Genomic DNA, 19,132 nt, shown 5'->3' on the forward strand with positions numbered 1-19,132 from the left:
CTGGCCTGTTGAGAAGGTCCCCGAGTCACGTCAGTGCTCGGGGAAGGATGCTGGGGATGGCAGCAGGGTGTGGCTGCCTCGGCAGGGGTGGGCACAGTGGCATCTTGGTGGCCTGGCCTTTGTCACCCGGTACTGAGAAGGCTTATGATGTGGGGATAGGAAACCGTTTCATTTGTGAGCCGGCAGGGTCCCTGAAAAGCCACGGGGTTTCCAGGGAAGTGTGAAGCGCGTCTGGTATCCCAGGGGTTTACACAGACTCAGTTTATCACAGATGTTCAAGGATTTTCAAATCAGAAATTAAGTCTCGCCACTGACCGTGCCGGCGAGCGTCCGTGGAATTTCCGGTCAGACGTCACCCGTGTTCTGTGTTGACCAGCGCTGCATGTGACCTTCCCACTGCACCGAGTGGGCCCTTTATCCTTCACATTTGTCCACTTCCTTCCTGATGTGGCCGTGTTGTGGCCAGGCGCCCACGTCTCCCACTGCCCTGGTTCCTGGGGATGTGCTGGCTTTCTGCATTGTTTAGTTTTCTATTTGGGGACTTTGTGAGTGCTTTAAAGTAAAAATAAATGTTCCTTCACTTCCCTGTTGCTAAAAAGAATAATTTTTTTTTCCTTAAATCCTTGTGAAACTCAACATTTTCAAAGAAGAGTCACAGTCCCCAAGATAATGTGCTTTAGAAAAAAATTCACCTGCAATTTCAGGTTTCTTTTACATTGTGTGTAATTTCATGAGTTTTTACTGGAACTTGTATTTGTGGTCACTGGAGCCAGACAAGACGGGGTAGGGGTGACAGGGTACGAGAGGACATGAAGTTGTCCTAACTGTGGCTCACGTTGTGCTCGGGTTCTTACTCCAGGAGGGAGGGAGCCAGCTCTTCTGGGGAGTGAGTCCCCTGGCCCAGCAAGGGTGGGTGGGATGTAGCAGAGATAGGGCTCCAGCCCCCGGGCTCATGAAGGATGCTGGTCAGCCATTAACCGGAGTTTCCAAGCCCTGAGGAGTGACCCAGAGGACTGGAGGCCTAATTAGAGATGGCTGTTCCTCCCCAGGCCCTGGCGGTGGGCAGGTGAGCACCAGGCGGGGCTGGTCTGCCCAGTTGCGGCCCTTGGAAAGGCCCCGTCTCTACCCAGTCCTCTCATCTGCTCGCTGGTCCTGCGGGGTTCTGCTCGGGCCGACTGCTAGGGCAGGCTCCCTCCAGGCTCCCTGGAGGATGACTTTGGGACGCTGTGGATTTTCTGAGTGTGTTGGTGATCACACCCCGTGGACGGCCCTCCTCGTGTGCTTACGTGTGCCGTAGGTTGAACCATGTGGAATTGCCATTGTTCAGCCTCTTGTGACCCACAAAGCGGCAGTTCGACGTGGTTTGATGGAGAGAAACGGGCCTGGGCTGAGGACCAGCCCCAGCGGTGCCTCTCGGGGGTCTCTCTCCTCTGAGGGAGGGAGTCACTGAAGGGCTGTCAGGGTTGTCACGTGGTGCATGTCAGGCCCACCTGTGAGGCCCCCCCACAACAGGGAGCTCCAGCAGTGCAGACCCCCGTGTCTCCGTCAGCCAGGGCACTCGGGAAGCAGGCATCAGGAGCCTTGCTGTCAGCGACGCTCCCCGTGGATAGGCGGGCCCTTTCTGGGGGCCGCCACCTCTCCTAGAAACCTCATGGCGTTCACAGGAGAGAACCATTCCCATCTATCACAAGGGAGCTGGGCCTCAGAAAGACCAGCAAGGTCACCCAAGGTCACCAACAAGCCTGGGCCTCCTGGTCCCTGCTCCCTCACTGATTCTCCTCTGCCCACTACTGGTGTCTCTGCACCAGTGACCAGGGCAGCCAAGAGAAGCAGGGCTCTCCTGGTGGTCAGAGTTCAAGACCCAGGACCGTTGGCTCCCACCTCGTGGTGCCACCTGCCAGGTCTGCCTGTGCTCTCTTAGGTTCCCTGAGAAACCCTGATGTCCTGGTCTGTGTTTGTGAGGTCCACAGGGTCATAATGAGTGAGCCTCGGAGGCCCGTGGGGCTTGTTGAAATGCAGATTCCAGGGCCCCGATTGCTGAGTCTCACAGATGTCTCCTGTGGCTGGCTTTGCAAGGTGTCCAGAGGAGCCCAGGGCAGGTGAAGAGGGGGCACTGAGAACCTGGCCCTGCTGGGGGCCCTTCCCCAGGCGACCGTGCCATCTGGGGCAGTGAGGTGGCCCTGAGAACTACTGTGGGGCCTGGGGACCCTGGCAAAGTGGCTCTCAGGAAATGATCCTCAGAACCACCATGTTCAGCCACAGAAGAGGGGACGCTGCTGTTTCTGCGCCTCGCCCAGCATGCCATGTACACAGGCAGTTCCTTCTGAGGTGCTCGCAGGCTTTGGTTTCTCATTGCTGAATGACTTCGTCCATAAACCAGACAGATGGTGTTAGAAATATCACAGTTTCGCCTGAGTTGCCGAGAGACGTCCCTGCACTGTGCTCCTTAGGACACCCTTCCACACCTGTCTGGAGCATTGATGTCCCCGGGACAGGTTGGGGCAGGACCAGAGGGAGGCAGAGCTCATCCCTTATTACTGTAACGCCAGCCTCCCCGCCACCCATGCACTGGTAACAGGGTCCCTGATGAGTTGGTTCAACTGAAATTCATTATCCCAGTGGATCCCTGTTTGTCCCTACATCGTTCTCACTTGGGGCTGGGAGTGAGTGAGAAGGAGGACAGGCTGCAGCGCTGATGCTTCGCTAAGTGTCACAGAGTGATGATGCCAACAGGCTGGGAGGACAATGGGTAGACGCTTAGCTCAGCGTAGGACGCTTGCCTGGCACGTGTGAGGACCTGGGTTTCATCTCCAGCACAGAAAAGGAAAAACAGTTTGTTGTAAAAAAATACAAGTTAGAAAGAAAACCTACTCAAGACCCGGGAGTCCCTCCGCTCGATGTTTGAATTCTGTGTTTCCTGATGCTGGTGCATGGTGGCAGGTGGGGGTCTTTGTTCAGGAGCCCTTCTGGTGGCTGAGCACTTGTCGCTGGGCTTTCTTAGGCGTGGAACAGGCACTGCACTGCGAGGGGTTCTGTGGCCAGGACAGTCCGACAGGGCCTTGGTGGGCTTTCCTTCCACATCAGATGTCTTGGTCACCAGATCAGGTGGAGCATCTCCCTCTAATGGAGAACATTTCCCCCAGCGTTTGGCGACTGGGCCATCCCTAGGTGTCCCCACCCCCTGTCCTCGGGCCGGGTCCCTGTGGGCCGGCCTGTTTGTTTTCTCTGACTGCCGTCAAGCTTCTGACCCAAAGGGACAAGGAGGTCAAGACTTCACTCCTGATAAGGGTGGTGTATTATTTCGTGTTCTGCAATCTTGGAGTTGTTCAAGAGCTTGTGTTTGAATTTAAATGACGAAGCATAACTGGAAGGCTGGGGATGGAGTTCAGTGGTAGGTCACTGGCCTGGTGTACGTGAGGCTATAGGTTCCATCTCCAGCACTGAAACCCCAAGTGCATTGGAAGTCATGCCACACTGACGGAAGGACCAAGTACCTGGTCCTAAACTGCTGAGGAAAACCCGTGCACCTCCAGGTGGCCCGTGGCCCAAGGCGCCCAGCACCACCAGCAGCTCTGGGCTTCCCTGTGAGTCAAAGGGCTCAAAGCAGGCAGTCAGAGGTCATCCGCTGTGCCTTACGATGGAATCTAGTCCAGTGGTACTTAGACCAGAGTCTGGGAGCCACTTTCTTCATATTTCATGCCATTGACGGGGCATGGAATGGCCTCTTCTGAAAACCAGGGCTGCTTCTGTCACTTTGTGGCCTGGCTGACCGGGGACACATGTGCAGACAGTGCATGTACGCACACACGCCCAGGTGTGTTCCTAAAGCACGTTTTGTGCAGCTGCACCTTAGGGCTCAGAGTGAAGTAGGGCAGTCGGCCTCGTCCTCCACATGATGGAGTCTCCGGGCCAGGCCATGCTTCCTTTGTCCTGGGACCCCCAATCCCTGTGGTGACCGGCCAGGAAATGTCCCCACAGGAGCAGGGAGAGAAAGCATCTGGTATGTACGGCTCTCCCCAGGTCTTTGGTTGCTTCTCCTGAGCCTCACACCAGCATCCCACTCTGAGTGGGCCGTGACAGAGGCCAGGCAAGTCCTTGAAATAGGGCGTTTTAATGGAAGTTGAGGGCTTTGGCGGGGAACATGAAGTCAAGCATTTATTTTATTAATCTAGTTGCCACAAAGAAAAACATACTCTATTCAAGTGAGGGTGAATTTGCAACTGAAAGCTTGCCACACCATGTTCCAATATTTATATAATCATATGTCTTTGTTTAATGCAGCCCCGCTTCATTTATAATGCATATTTAATATTTGTTGTGATAAATTTAATCTGGTGGTACATGCTTAAAAATCAGCAGTGCATTAATGAAGTGAGCTCTTTTAATTCACCCTTTATCCTCTTTGTTCTACTATTAAGATTCATTTTTAAAATTGTATTTCAGGTTTTTTTTTTTTTTGGTTTGTTTTGTAAGAGGGATTGAACCCAGAGGTGCTCTACCACTGAACTATGCCCCAACCCTTTTGAAAACTTAGAGTCAGGGTCTTGCTAAGTGGCCCAGGTTGGCCTCAAACTTGAGATCCTCCTGCCTCAGTCTCCTGAGGAGCCGGAATTGCCGGCCACATGGCCTAGCTGTAACTTAACGTTTGTGTCAAATGGCGTAAAAATCTGAATCAGAGTCCCAAAGGTCATGATGAATGTCGTCTCCTTACTCTTGTTCCCCAGCCACCAGTTCCCTCACCTAAGTCGGCAACTGTTTGTGATTTTACCAGTGTCTTCTCAGGCGTGTGTGTTGTGCGCACACACACCGCACACTGTAACGCTGACTAGACTGTGTGGGTCTTGCTCTCACACCTAGTGGAGCCTGGAGATTGTGGGCTGACTCCACCTCAGTATGCGGAAGTCCTTACAGACCTCTGCCCCCCATCACCTGCTGGACTCAGTTGTCTTGTTTTCTTAATTAGTAGTCCATCTCGGGAATACATCCAGGTTCACTTGACCGTTGTTGAGGTTTTTAACAGCAGAGCCACAGGGGGACTTTCTGAGCAGCTGGACGCTTGGTACATGCATTCGGAGAGTCCTTGTCATTACCTTCTGTCTCCCTGCCCGTCATCTGAGGCCACCTTCTCGTTTCCCTGAGAGCAGTTGGTGACCGATGTTTAGTTACCATCCCCTGAGGTCAGGCCTGCGCTGTCATGGTCCACACTTCATGGTTCCCAGCTGATCCCTGGGCATGCTCTGGTGGTGTGCGGCCCACCATGGAGTGGGTGTTGAAGAGCACAATTGAACTGCTTCCCCCCACCGTCAGCCCCCACCCTGTCTACTTCCATAGGGGGAGTGTGGACTGGACATCTTGAAGGCAGTGCTGGGACAAGTCCACCTCCCAGGCATCCCATCTCTCCAGCTTCCTTACAGACCTCTGCCCACCCACCACCTGCTGGACTCTGTGCCCCACAGCCCGTGCCTCTGTTGTTGAGCTCAGCCCTGCCAGCTCAGTGACCTTGAGAGTCACTAGATGCCCCTGGCAGCCTATTGTCTTCTCCATCGGCTCCTCCCACAAGCAGGGTCTCCCTTTGATGGGCGTCCTAGCCCTCAGCTCTGAGGGACAGTGGCAGTGGTGTGGGTGCCCTCCCACATCCCATGGACCATGGGTGCTGGCCTGCCTGGCCAAGCCGGCCTGGCCTTTCTCCATCCTTCTTCTAAGGGGCCTGCGGGCCAGGCCTGCAGGGCACCACCACCCCTTCTGAGCACATCTGGTTGAAAGGGATGGCTTTTCTTGCCCTTGGGGCATTTTTTGAAGGACTTGACAACTTTTGGACAGTGCAGGGTGAGCAGATTCCAACATTAGGGAAAACGTTTGGAGAGGGCATCCCATTGAAAGAGATGGCCTGCATCTGGCTGCCGCCTCCCCGGCTCTGAGTGGCCAAGGGAGCCACCATGTGGGTGCGACTGTGGGATCCTGCTTACCACGGGTCATGGCCAGTGGAGGATCATCTGTACTGGGCAGGCCAGGGGACCCCCCAGTGGGGTCATCTCTGCTGGGCAGGTCAGGAGAGCTACCCGAGTGAGCTTCCTGGGTGGGGAGCAAGCACCACTTCAAAGAGCCCCCCAGGTCCAGGTCCCCTCCTCTCTCTGGCCAAGACTCTGGCACCCAGCAGAGTGCTGCAGACCTGAGTGCCGCCTGTCTGCAGCATCTAGGTTTCCACACTCATCATCCTCGAAGCTTTTTGGGTGGGATCTCAGAAAAGCGACTGTTTAGCAGAAAGACTGCAAACCACAGCTGCCTGAGGCTGGGTCTGTTGCAGAGAGCCAGACCCAGCTTGCAGGCCTGGCTGGCTGGGAGCCGCTGGCTGGTGGGAGCGCCCACCGGCGCCTGGCTGAGCTGGGTAAACCTGGGCAAGCCGTGGCCTCCCTGGGGTGGGAGGGAGTAACTTGGAAGGCCGGTCTGCAGCCCCGCGGTGTCCCTCTGGTGGAAGCTGGCATGCCAGGCACCGATGCGCGCTGGAGGGGGCCGCAGCCTGACTTTGCCTCTGTCTTCTCTTGCAGATGCCTTCGTGAACAGCCAGGAGTGGACATTGAGTCGATCGGTGCCAGAGCTCAAAGTGGTGAGTGTCTCTTTCTGGCTTCAGTGGTTTATTTCCCAGGAGACCACGGGTGTGGGGGCCCTCGGGAGTGGGGCGTGAGCCCACCCAAGCTGTGCACGGGACGGGGACCAGTTGTGTGTTATGTAACCACTGTCCCCAGCACAGTGCCATTCCTACAGAGGACCTTCCAGAGACACCTGTCCAGGGAGTGACACAGGGTGGCAGTGGTGTTTCCGGGAGTTTCTAGGACGACGACGTGCCCTCCGTAAGTGGGGAAGCTGGGGTTTGATGTGGGCCTCGCTGCTCCTGCCCAGCACGGCCTGGAAGAACCTTCTGTGTCTGCCCTGACTGACAAGCAGCCTCTGCCCTGGGCGGCCGATCAGGGACTGTACTGTGACTCAGGAGCCGTGTGTGATGGCCTTGTTTAGGCTTGGTTCATTTTGGTTGAAGCAGCTGCGTGGCCGTGGTGGCCGTGCGTCGGGTGGAAGTGGCTTCCTTTGGCCCTGTCCTGGTGATTGAGGGCGGTATAGGTTCTTACCAGGCCACCAAGGGGGGGTGCTTGCTACCAAAGAAGCCTGTGGTGTCTGCAGCCCAGGGCTCCGGCTTGGAGACGGCGTCACTGAAGGGCAGGCAGGGCAGCTCCTTCCCCAAGGGTAGCTCCTCAGGCTAGTGTGGGCTCACTGCCAGGGCCCACGTCAGCGGCCTGAGGAAGGGTCTAGCCCTGGAGCTGTGCATGCATGTGGGGACCCTGGCAGGGCTGCCAGCTCTTTGTCACGGGCCCTGGAAAAGAAGCCCCCTTTGTTCTGTGTGGCCACTCTGTGTATCCACAGTGCTGCATTGTTTCCTGCCCCTGTGCAGCACCCCAGGACAGGTGGCCTTTAGGTCAGTGCCCGAGGAGCCCTGCTTCTCAAGCGCAGCCACGAGGTGACGTAACAGCAGCCTCCAGTGAACTATCGGTGCCAGTTTTGCAGGGATTCTGAGACCCTGTCAGAGAACACAGCTCAGGGTTTGCCGACTCTTCAAGAGCGTGGTTCCACGCCTCGGGCTTTCTGGGGTTGTGTGGTGGTCAGATCGTCCGTGACCAGTTGCCTTCGGTACAGTGGCTTGGTGCCAGGCGGTGCAGGCCCGTGACCCTGCCCGGGTGTGCCAGGGACATCTGGCTGCAGAGGGCCTCAGTGGGCAGTCTGCCATTCCTGTTGACGTGTTTTCCTTGAACTCCCAATGGGAACCTTCGCTAAAGCCTCCATTTCCCTTTCAGCAAATCCACGTTTGGCAGGTAAGCGTGGGGCACTAGAGGAAGAAGTCAGAGGCCGCGTGCCTCTCTTCCTGCCGAGGCAGGGAGGCAGGAGCAGCGGGGTCAGGCCTGAGGGTCTGCTCCGCTGCCTGCCTCGCTCTCAGTTCTGCCGCCTGTGGGGCACCTTGCTGCTCCCCATGAAGCCTGCCAGTCCAGACGTGCTTGATCCCTCCTTCCCGTTGACATCAGGGGCTGGTGGCCACAGTGCCCCATGGACCTGCCAATGTCTCCTCCTTATTTTTTTCCATGGACAACTGTTAGTTTCCACTGGTGTTTCAAATTAAAATAATGCTCACAACCGTCTGTGAGATGCCTGCAGCCGTGAGAACCAAGTGAGACCCCGTGCCCCGCACCCCAGGGTTGATGGGCGAGGCCTTCCCAGGGGTGCACGGGCCTTGCCGTGAGCACCCGGAGAACAGGGTGTTGCCATGCAGAGAAGGCGCGGCCTGAACAGGGCCTGATCTCGGAGCATTTTCTTCCTCAGGGAAGACAAACTAATCTTAATTAAAAATTTAATTCTGGTTGGATTTTCTCAGTGTGAAGCTGACAAGCAGCAGGTGCCCTTGAGCAAAAGAATAATTAATAGGTAGATATTCTCAAATTACGGAGGCCCAAGGTAGAGGGAAGACTCGCGCTGACGGGAGGGGAGGTGGCCTGCGTGGGGTCTGCACACAGGGGGCCTGGCTCCGAGCCCTCTGTGCAGCGTCTCCTTGGCACTGGCCACCCGGGTCACTGGGTCAGGCATGCGCTCAGCTGCCCAGCCAGTGCTGACTTCCTCGGGCTGGGCAGGGCTCTGTGCAGGGGTGGGTGGGTGCAGGGTGCTGCAGAGGGTCCTCCTTGGAGGGCATTTGGAGCGGAGAGAGTCAGACCATGGGCTTGAGCATGGCATTCTGCAGAGGGCCCGAGGGAGCTGAGGGCCTGCTGGCCTGGCGTGAGGAAGGTGGCCTGGTCACTCTGCTGCTGGGGCAGAACCCCATGAGCAAGCAACTTAGGGGCTGCAGGGTTTTTCTCGCGGCTCTGGAGGTGGGAAGTCCAGGACCAAGGGCAGGTGCTTAGGTTCACCTTCGTGGGTGATGTTGTCCTGGCTGTGCCTTCATGGTGGGGGACAGGAAGTCTCCCTTTAGTAAAAGCACCAGTCTCACCCCTGAGGCCCAGACCCTGCTGTCTCCCATGGGCCCCGCCCCCAACACCAGCACTTGGGGCTAGGATTTCAGCATCTGGTGTTTGGGGACCCAGGTTTCCAGACCACGGCAGCTTTCTCGGGGGTGGTCAGGCCTGAATGGCTGTCCACTAGTGAGTAGGAGCAGGATTCGGGGCAGTGATTATGTGGAAAGTTCTAGGTGTCTGGAGACACCTACCACTGGGGTTTGGGAGCTGAAGCACGTAGGGGACAAAGCAGGGCACTGAGGGGCTGCAGGGCTGTGGGCATGGGGGAGAGGGCAGGGCAGGCTGTGGCTCTGGAGAGGCCACATGACGTCTGGAGGGGGAGTGTGGGGACGGGTGTCGCAGGAGCTTCTGGGTGATGCCCATATTCGGACGGCCGATGTGCCTCAGCCACTCACGGACCACACTCACACCAGCTGGGTCCCTGCTGTCAGGTGTGGGCTTCACTGTCCACCTAGCCAGCCTCCCTGCCTCCCCAGCAGGAGAGGAGAGGAAGGTGAGGCTCGAGCATGCAGCGTTGCCTACTGCGTCCATGGTAGGCAGGTGCACACGAAGAGCTGGAGCTCAGTGGGCCTCACTCTGGTGGCAGCAGCTGGAGTCGGGGCCAGCGGGGGCAGGGGGTGGTGGAATCGGTGCTTGTAGGTAGAAGGCAGGTGCCCCTGGGGACTCTGGAGCCCAGGCTGAGCTGCGGATCTAAGGAGGGCATGAGTGTGGGGCAGGGCGTTGAACAGAAGAGGTGGGTGACCTTGTGGTCAGCCTCCCTGCGGCCATAGAGTCCAAGCCCGAGGTGGTGGATGGAGGTGAGAAGGTCAGGAGAGCCAGGCAGAGCCCGGGCCTGGCCGGGCAGCTCCAGTGGGGCCTTGGGCAGGCGGGGTCACGTGGGGTTGTCTCCTTCAAGAACAGGAGGGTCTCGGGGGCAGAAGAACCGGGCTGCTGATGAGCAGCTTCTGGGGGGGCCGGTATCCCAGCTCAGGGCGGGGCAGGAAGGAGGGCTTCCTGCAGGGCCCACTGAGTCTAGGCTTACTGCGCCCCCAGGGAGGCCGTTCTGAAGGGCTGCTACGGCTGAACCTCCTGTCTCCCTGGGCGCTGCCTCCCCACCCAGTCATGCCCCATTGGCTGTCCTGCTCTCCTGTCCCTGACCCCAAACTGCCCCAAGCTCATCCCCTTGGGATGGCATGTGCCAGACTGACCCATCCATGACACTACACGCCACCCTGTCTCCTCTCACCTGGGTCCCCGTGTGACTCTGCACACCCTGTCTCCTTCACCTGGACCCCCCTCCTCCACGTGACTCTGCACACCACCCTGTCCCCTTCACCTGGAGCCCCCTCCTCCACGTGACTCTGCACACCACCCTGTCCCCTTCACCTGGAGCCCCCTCCTCCACGTGACTCTGCACACCACCCTGTCCCCTTCACCTGGACCCCCCTCCTCCACGTGACTCTGCACACCACCCTGTCCCCTTCACCTGGACCCCCCTCCTCCACGTGACTCTGCACACCACCCTGTCTCCTTCACCTGGAGCCCCCTCCCCCGTGTGACTCTGCACACCACCCTGTCCCCTTCACCTGGACCCCCCTCCTCCACGTGACTCTGCACACCACCCTGTCCCCTTCACCTGGGCCCCTCCTCCACGTGACTCTGCACACCGCCCTGTCCCCTTCACCTGGACCCCCCTCCTCCACGTGACTCTGCACACCACCCTGTCTCCTTCACCTGGGCCCCTCCTCCACGTGACTCTGCACACCACCCTGTCCCCTTCACCTGGACCCCCCTCCTCCACGTGACTCTGCACACCACCCTGTCTCCTTCACCTGGAGCCCCCTCCCCCGTGTGACTCTGCACACCACCCTGTCTCCTTCACCTGGAGCCCCCTCCCCCGTGTGACTCTGCACACCACCCTGTCCCCTTCACCTGGAGCCCCCTCCTCCACGTGACTCTGCACACCACCCTGTCCCCTTCACCTGGAGCCCCCTCCTCCACGTGACTCTGCACACCACCCTGTCCCCTTCACCTGGACCCCCCTCCTCCACGTGACTCTGCATACCACCCTGTCCCCTTCACCTGGACCCCCCTCCTCCACGTGACTCTGCATACCACCCTGTCCCCTTCACCTGGACCCCCCTCCTCCACGTGACTCTGTACACCACCCTGTCTCCTTCACCTGGGCCCCTCCTCCACGTGACTCTGTACACCACCCTGTCCCCTTCACCTGGACCCCCCTCCTCCACGTGACTCTGCACACCACCCTGTCCCCTTCACCTGGGCCCCCTCCTCCACGTGACTCTGCACACCACCCTGTCCCCTCTCACCTGGACCCCCCTCCTCCACGTGACTCTGCACACCACCCTGTCCCCTCTCACCTGGACCCCCCTCCTCCACGTGACTCTGCACACCACCCTGTCTCCTCTCACCTGGGTCCCCGTGTGACTCTGCACACCCTGTCCCCTTCACCTGGACCCCCCTCCTCCACGTGACTCTGCACACCACCCTGTCCCCTCTCACCTGGACCCCCCTCCTCCACGTGACTCTGCACACCACCCTGTCCCCTTCACCTGGACCCCCCTCCTCCACGTGACTCTGCACACCACCCTGTCCCCTTCACCTGGAGCCCCCTCCTCCACGTGACTCTGCACACCACCCTGTCCCCTTCACCTGGAGCCCCCTCCTCCACGTGACTCTGCATACCACCCTGTCCCCTTCACCTGGAGCCCCCTCCCCCGTGTGACTCTGCACACCACCCTGTCCCCTTCACCTGGACCCCCCTCCTCCACGTGACTCTGCACACCACCCTGTCCCCTTCACCTGGACCCCCCTCCTCCACATGACTCTGCACACCACCCTGTCCCCTTCACCTGGAGCCCCCTCCCCCGTGTGACTCTGCACACCACCCTGTCCCCTTCACCTGGACCCCCCTCCTCCACATGACTCTGCACACCACCCTGTCCCCTTCACCTGGGCCCCCTGGTGTGGTGAGGCCAGAGACCTAGTAGATGGCCCCGTGGGCAGTGCACATGTTCCTGAGGAAGAAGGCACACTTCCGGGAAGAGGGCTGGACCCGCATGACTCCCTCAGTGCCGATGCCCGACCCCGTGGAGGCCAAGCGGCCCTGAGCAGCCTGAGCAGAGCCCGACTCCAGCAGGACGCGTGCTCGTCGTTGGCTTGCTGCCACCACTGGGTCGTGGTTGTTGGGGTCCCTGTGTTTCGACCTGTCCGGAGAGTGCCCAGCAGAGCCATCTGATGTAATAACCCTCGTGGTTGTCGTGTCTTTGCTGCAGGGAATCGTGGGGAACTTGGCCAGCGGCAAGTCCGCCCTCGTGCACCGGTACCTGACGGGCACTTACGTCCAGGAGGAGTCTCCGGAAGGTATGCCGTTGGGCGGGTGGTTAGTTACAGGCTTTAGGGAGTTTAGGCTTTTGATGTTTTTCTTTAGCATATTCTAAATCATTGCTTTGACCTGTCACATGCCAAGAAACACCACGCGGTAAAGATCCTGGCGCATGCAGTTCCTCCCTGAGGGACTGAGGGCCGGTTACGCTCTTTCTGGCGTTGGGAGCACTGGAGTAGAACCGAGAGAAGCTGCTGAATGTGTTTCCATCTAACGGTCCTGTCCTTGGAGGCGCTGGTCCAGTGCTCCTTCTTTAAATATGGGCTGGACGTGGTCCACTCTGGGGGTTGAGTCCATGCCGACTCTGACCTAGTGCTCTCAGCCTCACTGCCAGCTTCTCTAGATGAGTCCTCCAGGGCGGGGGAGCAGGTGTCTCCCCGCATAGTGCCATTGCCCACTGAGCGAGGCATTTCTCCTGCCATTAGACGTTTCCTTCTTCTGTTAACGTGTCCACGTATTATCCTTTGCTTTAAATGACAATGACAAAGGCAGGAGCCCTTTAGCGCCCCGTCAGGCGTAGTGTGCAGGCAGTTTTGTAAGTTGTGTATTTTCTCTCCTTGTAACTGTGACTCCACCTCTGAGACACTGAATTTCTGGTTCCTTCTCTCTCTCACCGGCTGTTCCATTCTTTGCAGATATGGATGCAGGTAACTACCGTCTCCTCCACGGCAGCTTGTCTTGTGGGGAGCGTGAGGAGAGCCCGACTGTGCTGTAGCGTTCCCTCCCTCCTCGTCCTGTGTTCCATCCTGTTTCGTTTCATTTCACCTTTTTTTTTAGTTCGGCATTCCACCCTGTTCTGTCCCCTAGCTGTGTTTTGAGCAGTAGTTGTCAGTAGCGTCACGTGTCCCCTGTAACACCTGTGCTGGCCTTAACTCTCCTCCCGGGGCCTGTGGAACCTTCAGGGCCAGACTCCCCTGGGGCTTCGCCTGGGTCTCCGCGGCCTGGGGCAGGACTTGGTGGTGCTGTGACACCTCTTGGTGGTCCTCAGGAAGGCCGCCCTGAAAACCTCCCTGCTGAATGATGATCTGGGACGGTCAGAGGCTCAGAGAGGGCTTGTGCGCTGGAGCACAGGAGAAAAGACTGTTGGCCCAGGAGAGAGAGCAGGTGCTTGGACACGCATGGCCCAGACAGTAGGAAGGGGGGAGCTCCCACCGGTGTCTTCCTCCTTCCTGGGTGCCCCTGGGGCCCAGGGTTTGACTTGTGCCTTTGAGTCTAGGGTGAGCAGTAGCCATAGCCGGGTAGCTTATCCAGAGGAGAGCTGTGTAGAGTTCGTGTCTTGGCTTTCCACTTCTCGGGCTAGCGGTTGTAGCATTAATGGCATCAGGTGCTGAGGGTCTGCGGCTGGCTTGACTGTGGGGAAGCGGGGTGCACCTTTTCCAGGGAATCTGCCTCCAGCACCCCCCGCTCTCCATTCCAGTCTGGGGTGGCTGGAAGTCCCGGATCCAGCCCCAGTCTTGTTGATCGCACCCTGGCCTTGCTCAGATGTCCGCAGTTGCAAGCTCTACAGAGGGACAGCCAGGGCCCCGGCACTCTCGGGAGCCCGCCTGCCTGACTTTGGTCATGGTCATGCTCTGTGCTTTTCCTTGGGGGGTGCTTGCTTTGTCCTGACATACCAGTGCTCAGCTGTGATCTTTTTTTTTTATTGCACTGCATAACAGGCCCTTGTATTTTGATAAACGGGAGACTTTTCTTTTGAATGTTTGTGCATCAGAAGTGAAAGCTGTCCCCAGCCTGGTGGCCTTACTGTGATCACTAACAGCCCCACTCCTTGGTTTTCCGGGTAGCACTTGCCGCTGCACTGGAATTCCATCGTGGCGCCTGGGCTTCTAGTCACAGGTTATTTTAAAGGGTAGGAGCATGTGAGGGGACATCCCTTTCTTCATCAGGGGCCTGTGCCCAGGGCTCCTGGATCCAGGGAGAGGTCGTCTGTGATCTCTGCTCACGGCTAGGAGCTCACCGGGGCCACCTCTTTGCTTGCCTTTTGACCTGGGTTCGCCGTGTTCTGTGGGAGCTGGGAGCAGCGCCATGCCCAGGTGCACCCCCATAGGGAGGCACAGGGCCTCCGGATGCTGAAAGAACTCTGATGCCAGGCAGCCCCTCAGCCCTGGCGTTTCCCCAGAGCTGGGCACACACTGCTGTCTGGAACCAGGCTACTATCTTGGCCTCTCCTAGTGGACTAGGGCACTGACTTCCACTTCCTGTCTCTGTGGCCTAGGAGGAGTGGCCTAGGAGGAGAGGAAATGAGTGAGATCAACTGTGATTTCCCTCATGCCAGTTTTGCCATACCTTCCACATTGGCAGGGAGCCTGAAGTGGTTTCAGTTCTTATCCAGTGAGTTAATATCAGTCGATTGTCTGTCAGTCGATTGTCTGTGCTTGCTTAAATTAAGAAACTGCAGAGACAGAATGTTCTGGATTGGGTATATGATTTACTGTGTTGTCACTTTGTCACCTTGGTGTGTGGAGGGTCCTAGGGTGATGTGAGTCATCTTGGCATGTGCAGGAACTAAGTAAACTATTACATAACCCCATGGTGGGCATGGTCTGTGCCTGCTGAGGCAGTGGGTTTGGACCAAATTGTGTGACCTTTCCATTTCTTGGTGTTACTGTTGTCTTCTGAGTTTTCCTCTGTGTTGGTCCAGTTTTCACTGCTGTAACAAAATACTTGTGGCTGGGTACTTTACAAAGAAAAAAGATTTTTAAATTCATTGTTGGGGAGCTCAAAGTCTTAGATCAGATGGCCCCAATGATTTGGCCTCAGGGTTGAGGGCATCATGGAGGGAGCACGTGGGAGAGGGATCACAGAGTGAGGCAGGAAGATGGAGAGGCCAGGGCCGATTGTTGCTCTTTCCTAATGGCCCTCTCTTGAGATCCATATTATCCCTGCCAAGGGCAGCAGGCTGTGCCTCCAGGGACTGGTCACCTGGTGCTGAGCCCAGCTCTCAAAGGTCTCACCACTTCCCAGCAGCACCGCACTGGGGAGCCAGCTTCCTACCTGCCAGTCATTTGGGGACACACTCAGACCATGTTCAGGACACCCAGCCACTTAGCTCTTGTGAGTCTGGAGCAGTCAGCTGCATGGCTGCTCTGGCCGGGGGTGCTGCATGGGGTGTGGGTGAGCGGCCATCCCCGCCGCTCGTGGGGTCCTCCCGCCCTTCCTGCTGGCCCACGGTGGCTCCTCTGAGGTAAGGAACACGTTGCTGTCTTTGTGGGGATTCTGACCTGCGCCTGGGATGTTGAGATTGCTGGAGAGGTGAGTGGTGGGACACGGCATTTGCAGAAGAGAGCTTTCTGGGTCGGCGTGTGTCTGGGCAGAATCATGTCTGGGGCCCAGAGTGCCTTCCATCCGGTCCATCTCTGCTGGAGCCCAGAGGTGGCATCATTTGGACTTACAAGATTTAGTAACTTTAGAGATACAGTTCGAACGAGGGAGGGTATGGGATGTCACACTTAATAGCAGTTCTACCTGGTGACAAGTGCAACAGTGGGTGTCTCATGGGGAGTCTGTGACTCCCAGTCGGGAGCTTGGAGGGAGCAGCCTCTGTGGGGGCACAGTTCTTGGTGTGTCCGAGTGTGTTTAAGTCCTCGGGGCCTCTGTGGCAGGCCACATGCTATGGGGTGAAGAGCAGAGGTGTATCCTCCAACAGTTCTGCAGGCCGGAAATCCAGAATCACTGTTTTGACAGGTTGTTCCCTGAGAATCTGTCCAGGCCCTTCCCAGCTGCCGAAGTCCAGCACCCTGTGGGCTCCTGGGCTGGTAGACACGCCCAGCCCTGCTTATCAGACAGCGCTGCCCTCCTGGGAGGCAGTGGTCCGCCACACACCCTATTCCAGTGTGATCTTGCACCTTAGGCTACAAAGACTGATTCCAGTGCTCCATCACAGGGTCTGAGAGGGTCCGTCACGCCCACCTGTTGGCTGGCAGGAGCCCCGCTCAGAGCTGCTGAGGCCGGGCCCTTCCCTTCCGTTCTTGCTGGCCATAGAAGCTTGAGGAGGACGAGGACAGGAATCAGCTTGCCTGTGACCTTCACACCCCTGAGGGGCATTTCACAGTGCCAGAACGAGATGCACGGAGCCCAGAGGAAGCCCTCGGAAACGCAGTGGCTTCAGGAAAACCGAAGGTCGCGGTGTTTGTGCTGGCAACATCCTTAGGACTCAGCGCCAATTCTGCTGGCACCCAGGTGCCCAGGTGGGGCTGGGGAAGAAGTGCCTGCGACCCTGGAGCAGGGGATAGTCTCCTACATGCGAGAGGTCTACATGCCCGGTCCCAGATGCTGAGCTCTACCAGACCGTGTCTGCGTTGTTCCTGCCGAGCCTGGAGGCATTTCCAACTGGTGGCTGTGCTTTGAAGTCCTGGTTGAAGCCTTGGGTCAGAGACTGGAGTCCAGGTGACAGGACAGGGTGAAGGCATCAGTGGCCTCTAAGGAAGAGGTCTGTTGGGGGGTGACTTTGCCAGAGACTCAGAATCACTGCCAGACACCCTTTGGGAGACCTGATCTGGCCTCAATAAAGCCTACTGCAGTCATAAATAATCAAAATTTTTTTCTGGAATGAAGCTGTGCTCTTTGCTAGTGCCGCCTTTTCATCCAAATCTAGAATGAACCCACCTCTGGATGCGAAGGTGGCTTAAAGGTGGTGGGAGGAGGACAGGGCCTGCCAGCCCCTGTGAGGGGACGGGGCGAGGCCCAGTGGTGACCTCGCCTGCTGTGGTTGCCCACAGGGATTGGCTGAAGGGCTGTAGCCATGGGAGCAGCTGGCCCTCTTCCTGGGTCCTCATGAGTCAGTGTATCAGGGACCCATTTCTTCGGTCACTGAAGCTTTAGTTTCTTGTTAGCTGTTAACCAGCTCAAATTTTGGGCTGTTGAAGTCTTGGCACCCCAGAATCTGTGTGGGCCCGCAGCGGCCTGGCCCTTCCCTCCAGGGCAGTGACTCAGGCTCTGTCTCCGCTGTCTTGATTGTCCCAGCAGTGACTGCACAGGACGCCCCCCGGCCCTGCATCTGTGCAGCAGCAGCCTGGGTCCCTAGACCGCTCCTCCCCTCCCCCAGTGGAGAACAGTGGCTCTCCCTGGGAAGCTGGCCCTGCCTGCATCCAGCATTTTTCCAACAGAATAGGCTGAGGGAGTTGGAGGAATGCAGGGACTGGATTAGGGCAGATCTCCCAGTAGGGGACTCTCCAGAGCTGGGCACAGATGGCAGTGTCCCCCAGGTGGAGAAGGGGCCTGGTGTTTTCCTGTGTAAGGGGAAGAGTCTGAAATGAGATGGAAAACCCCGAATGTCCTCCAGGTGGGAGAAGCTTGGGAAAAAACTAAAGATGTGGTTACACCCGGAGGTAAGGACCAGCTCAGCACAGACGTCCTGGTGCCCTCGGGGCTTGGTGGCAGGATTCCCTCGGGGAACCAAGTCTGGGCACTCCAGGCCCCAAGGGAGGACGGCCCGGGCTTTGCATGCCATCTACACAGTCTTCACGTGCTGTGAGTCTCTAGGTCACGCGTGAAACCTGAAATGTGCATGCTGTGTGAACCGTGGTCATTCCGTGTTTTGAGGGAACAGGGACAGAAAAGGAGTCCGTGTGTTCAGTGCAGACGTGGTTCTTGTTTTTTTGAATATGCTTTTTAAAATATTCCCCATCCTGGCTGGTGGAGCTCATGGAGCTGGGCCCAGGGGTGGGCTGCATGAGAGAAAGCCCCGTGACGGAGTAGGGACCCGTGCGGCTCAGGTGGGAACCTGGGCTTTCCTGGGCTTTGTGACCGCAGCTCATTGAAAATTTTAAAGTATTCTTTTGATTTGTGCCCAAGTATTGGGAAAGTGCTGCTGTGTTTTGTTTAGTTGAAACTGTCCGGGCTTGGTAAAGGCCTGGCGGTTCTCTGGAAGGGTCACAAGTTCACGTCCGGGGAGGACCTGGAATGCACAGTGTCCTCTGTCGTGGTCTCGTCTTGCTGGGTCACCATGTGGCAGAGCTGAATGATCCAGGAAGGGAGCGGGTGCCAGGAGAGAAGCAGGGAGGTGTCTGGCCCCCATGCCATGCGTCACCAAGATGGGGTCCCGCTGACTGAGGCCTGGGCTCTCCTGGCCTCTTGGTTTTCCTGTGAGTTTGGGCATGTTACCACTCCTGAATGCCACCTGCCTCTCAGCCTCACGGCTTCTATGAGGACCGAGCCAAGCAATGCGTAAAGACGGCTGCAGCCCGGCAGTGAGGAGGACCTCCAGCGAATGACAGCTTTTAAAGCGTCAGTGTCCCCAGGTGGGCCCGTCACCTGCGGGTACGCCGGGACGCCTGTCTCTGCTCTCTCCCCAGCTCCTGGCCCTGGTCGCCCTGCCCCCTACACTAACGCTGCCCCCTCACCTCCCTCTGCCTTCAGGTGCCCGTGCCTGACCCCTGCCCCGGGAGGCTGAGGTAGGTCTGCAGCCCTCCCCTCAGCATGGGTCCTCCACTGCCCCGGTGAAGTACAGGTCACTGAGCGTGGAGCCCATGCCAGGCTCCTGGGACCTTGTCTACAGGGCGGACAGAGCACAGGACAGGGTCTGATGTGGCCGACACCCTCGGGCCTTTCCAGCCAGGCTGAGTTCTGGGGTCCTCCCCACAGGGGAGCTGGGGAGCTGCTGGAGCTTCCAAGTGCAGGGTCGGCTTCTGGGGAAAGCCTCTGGACACGGGCTTGGCGGGCGCCCAGGGGCCAGCAGGTCCTCACAAGCTCCTTGATGACCTCA

General features: G+C 58.0%; 1 protein-coding gene across 9 annotated transcripts in view; it reads left to right on the forward strand.

Moving 5' to 3' along the window:
* Positions 1-19,132, forward strand: part of AGAP1 (ArfGAP with GTPase domain, ankyrin repeat and PH domain 1) — a 496,078-nt gene that overhangs the window by 167,170 nt on the left and 309,776 nt on the right. For 4 of the 9 annotated variants that reach the window (XM_081261161.1, XM_081261155.1, XM_081261160.1 and 1 more), the window contains exons 2-4: positions 6,546-6,604; positions 12,320-12,407; positions 13,065-13,076. In XM_081261161.1, the coding sequence (XP_081117287.1) occupies positions 6,546-6,604; positions 12,320-12,407; positions 13,065-13,076 (159 nt within the window). Of the gene's footprint in view, positions 1-6,545; positions 6,605-12,319; positions 12,427-13,064; positions 13,077-19,132 lie in introns of all 9 variants that reach the window. The other 5 variants (XM_081261163.1, XM_081261164.1, XM_081261158.1 and 2 more) reach the window with 2 other exon arrangements.

This window comes from Spermophilus citellus, assembly GCF_964194105.1.
Source record: "Spermophilus citellus genome assembly, chromosome: 11".
NCBI classification, from domain to species: Eukaryota; Metazoa; Chordata; class Mammalia; order Rodentia; family Sciuridae; genus Spermophilus; species Spermophilus citellus.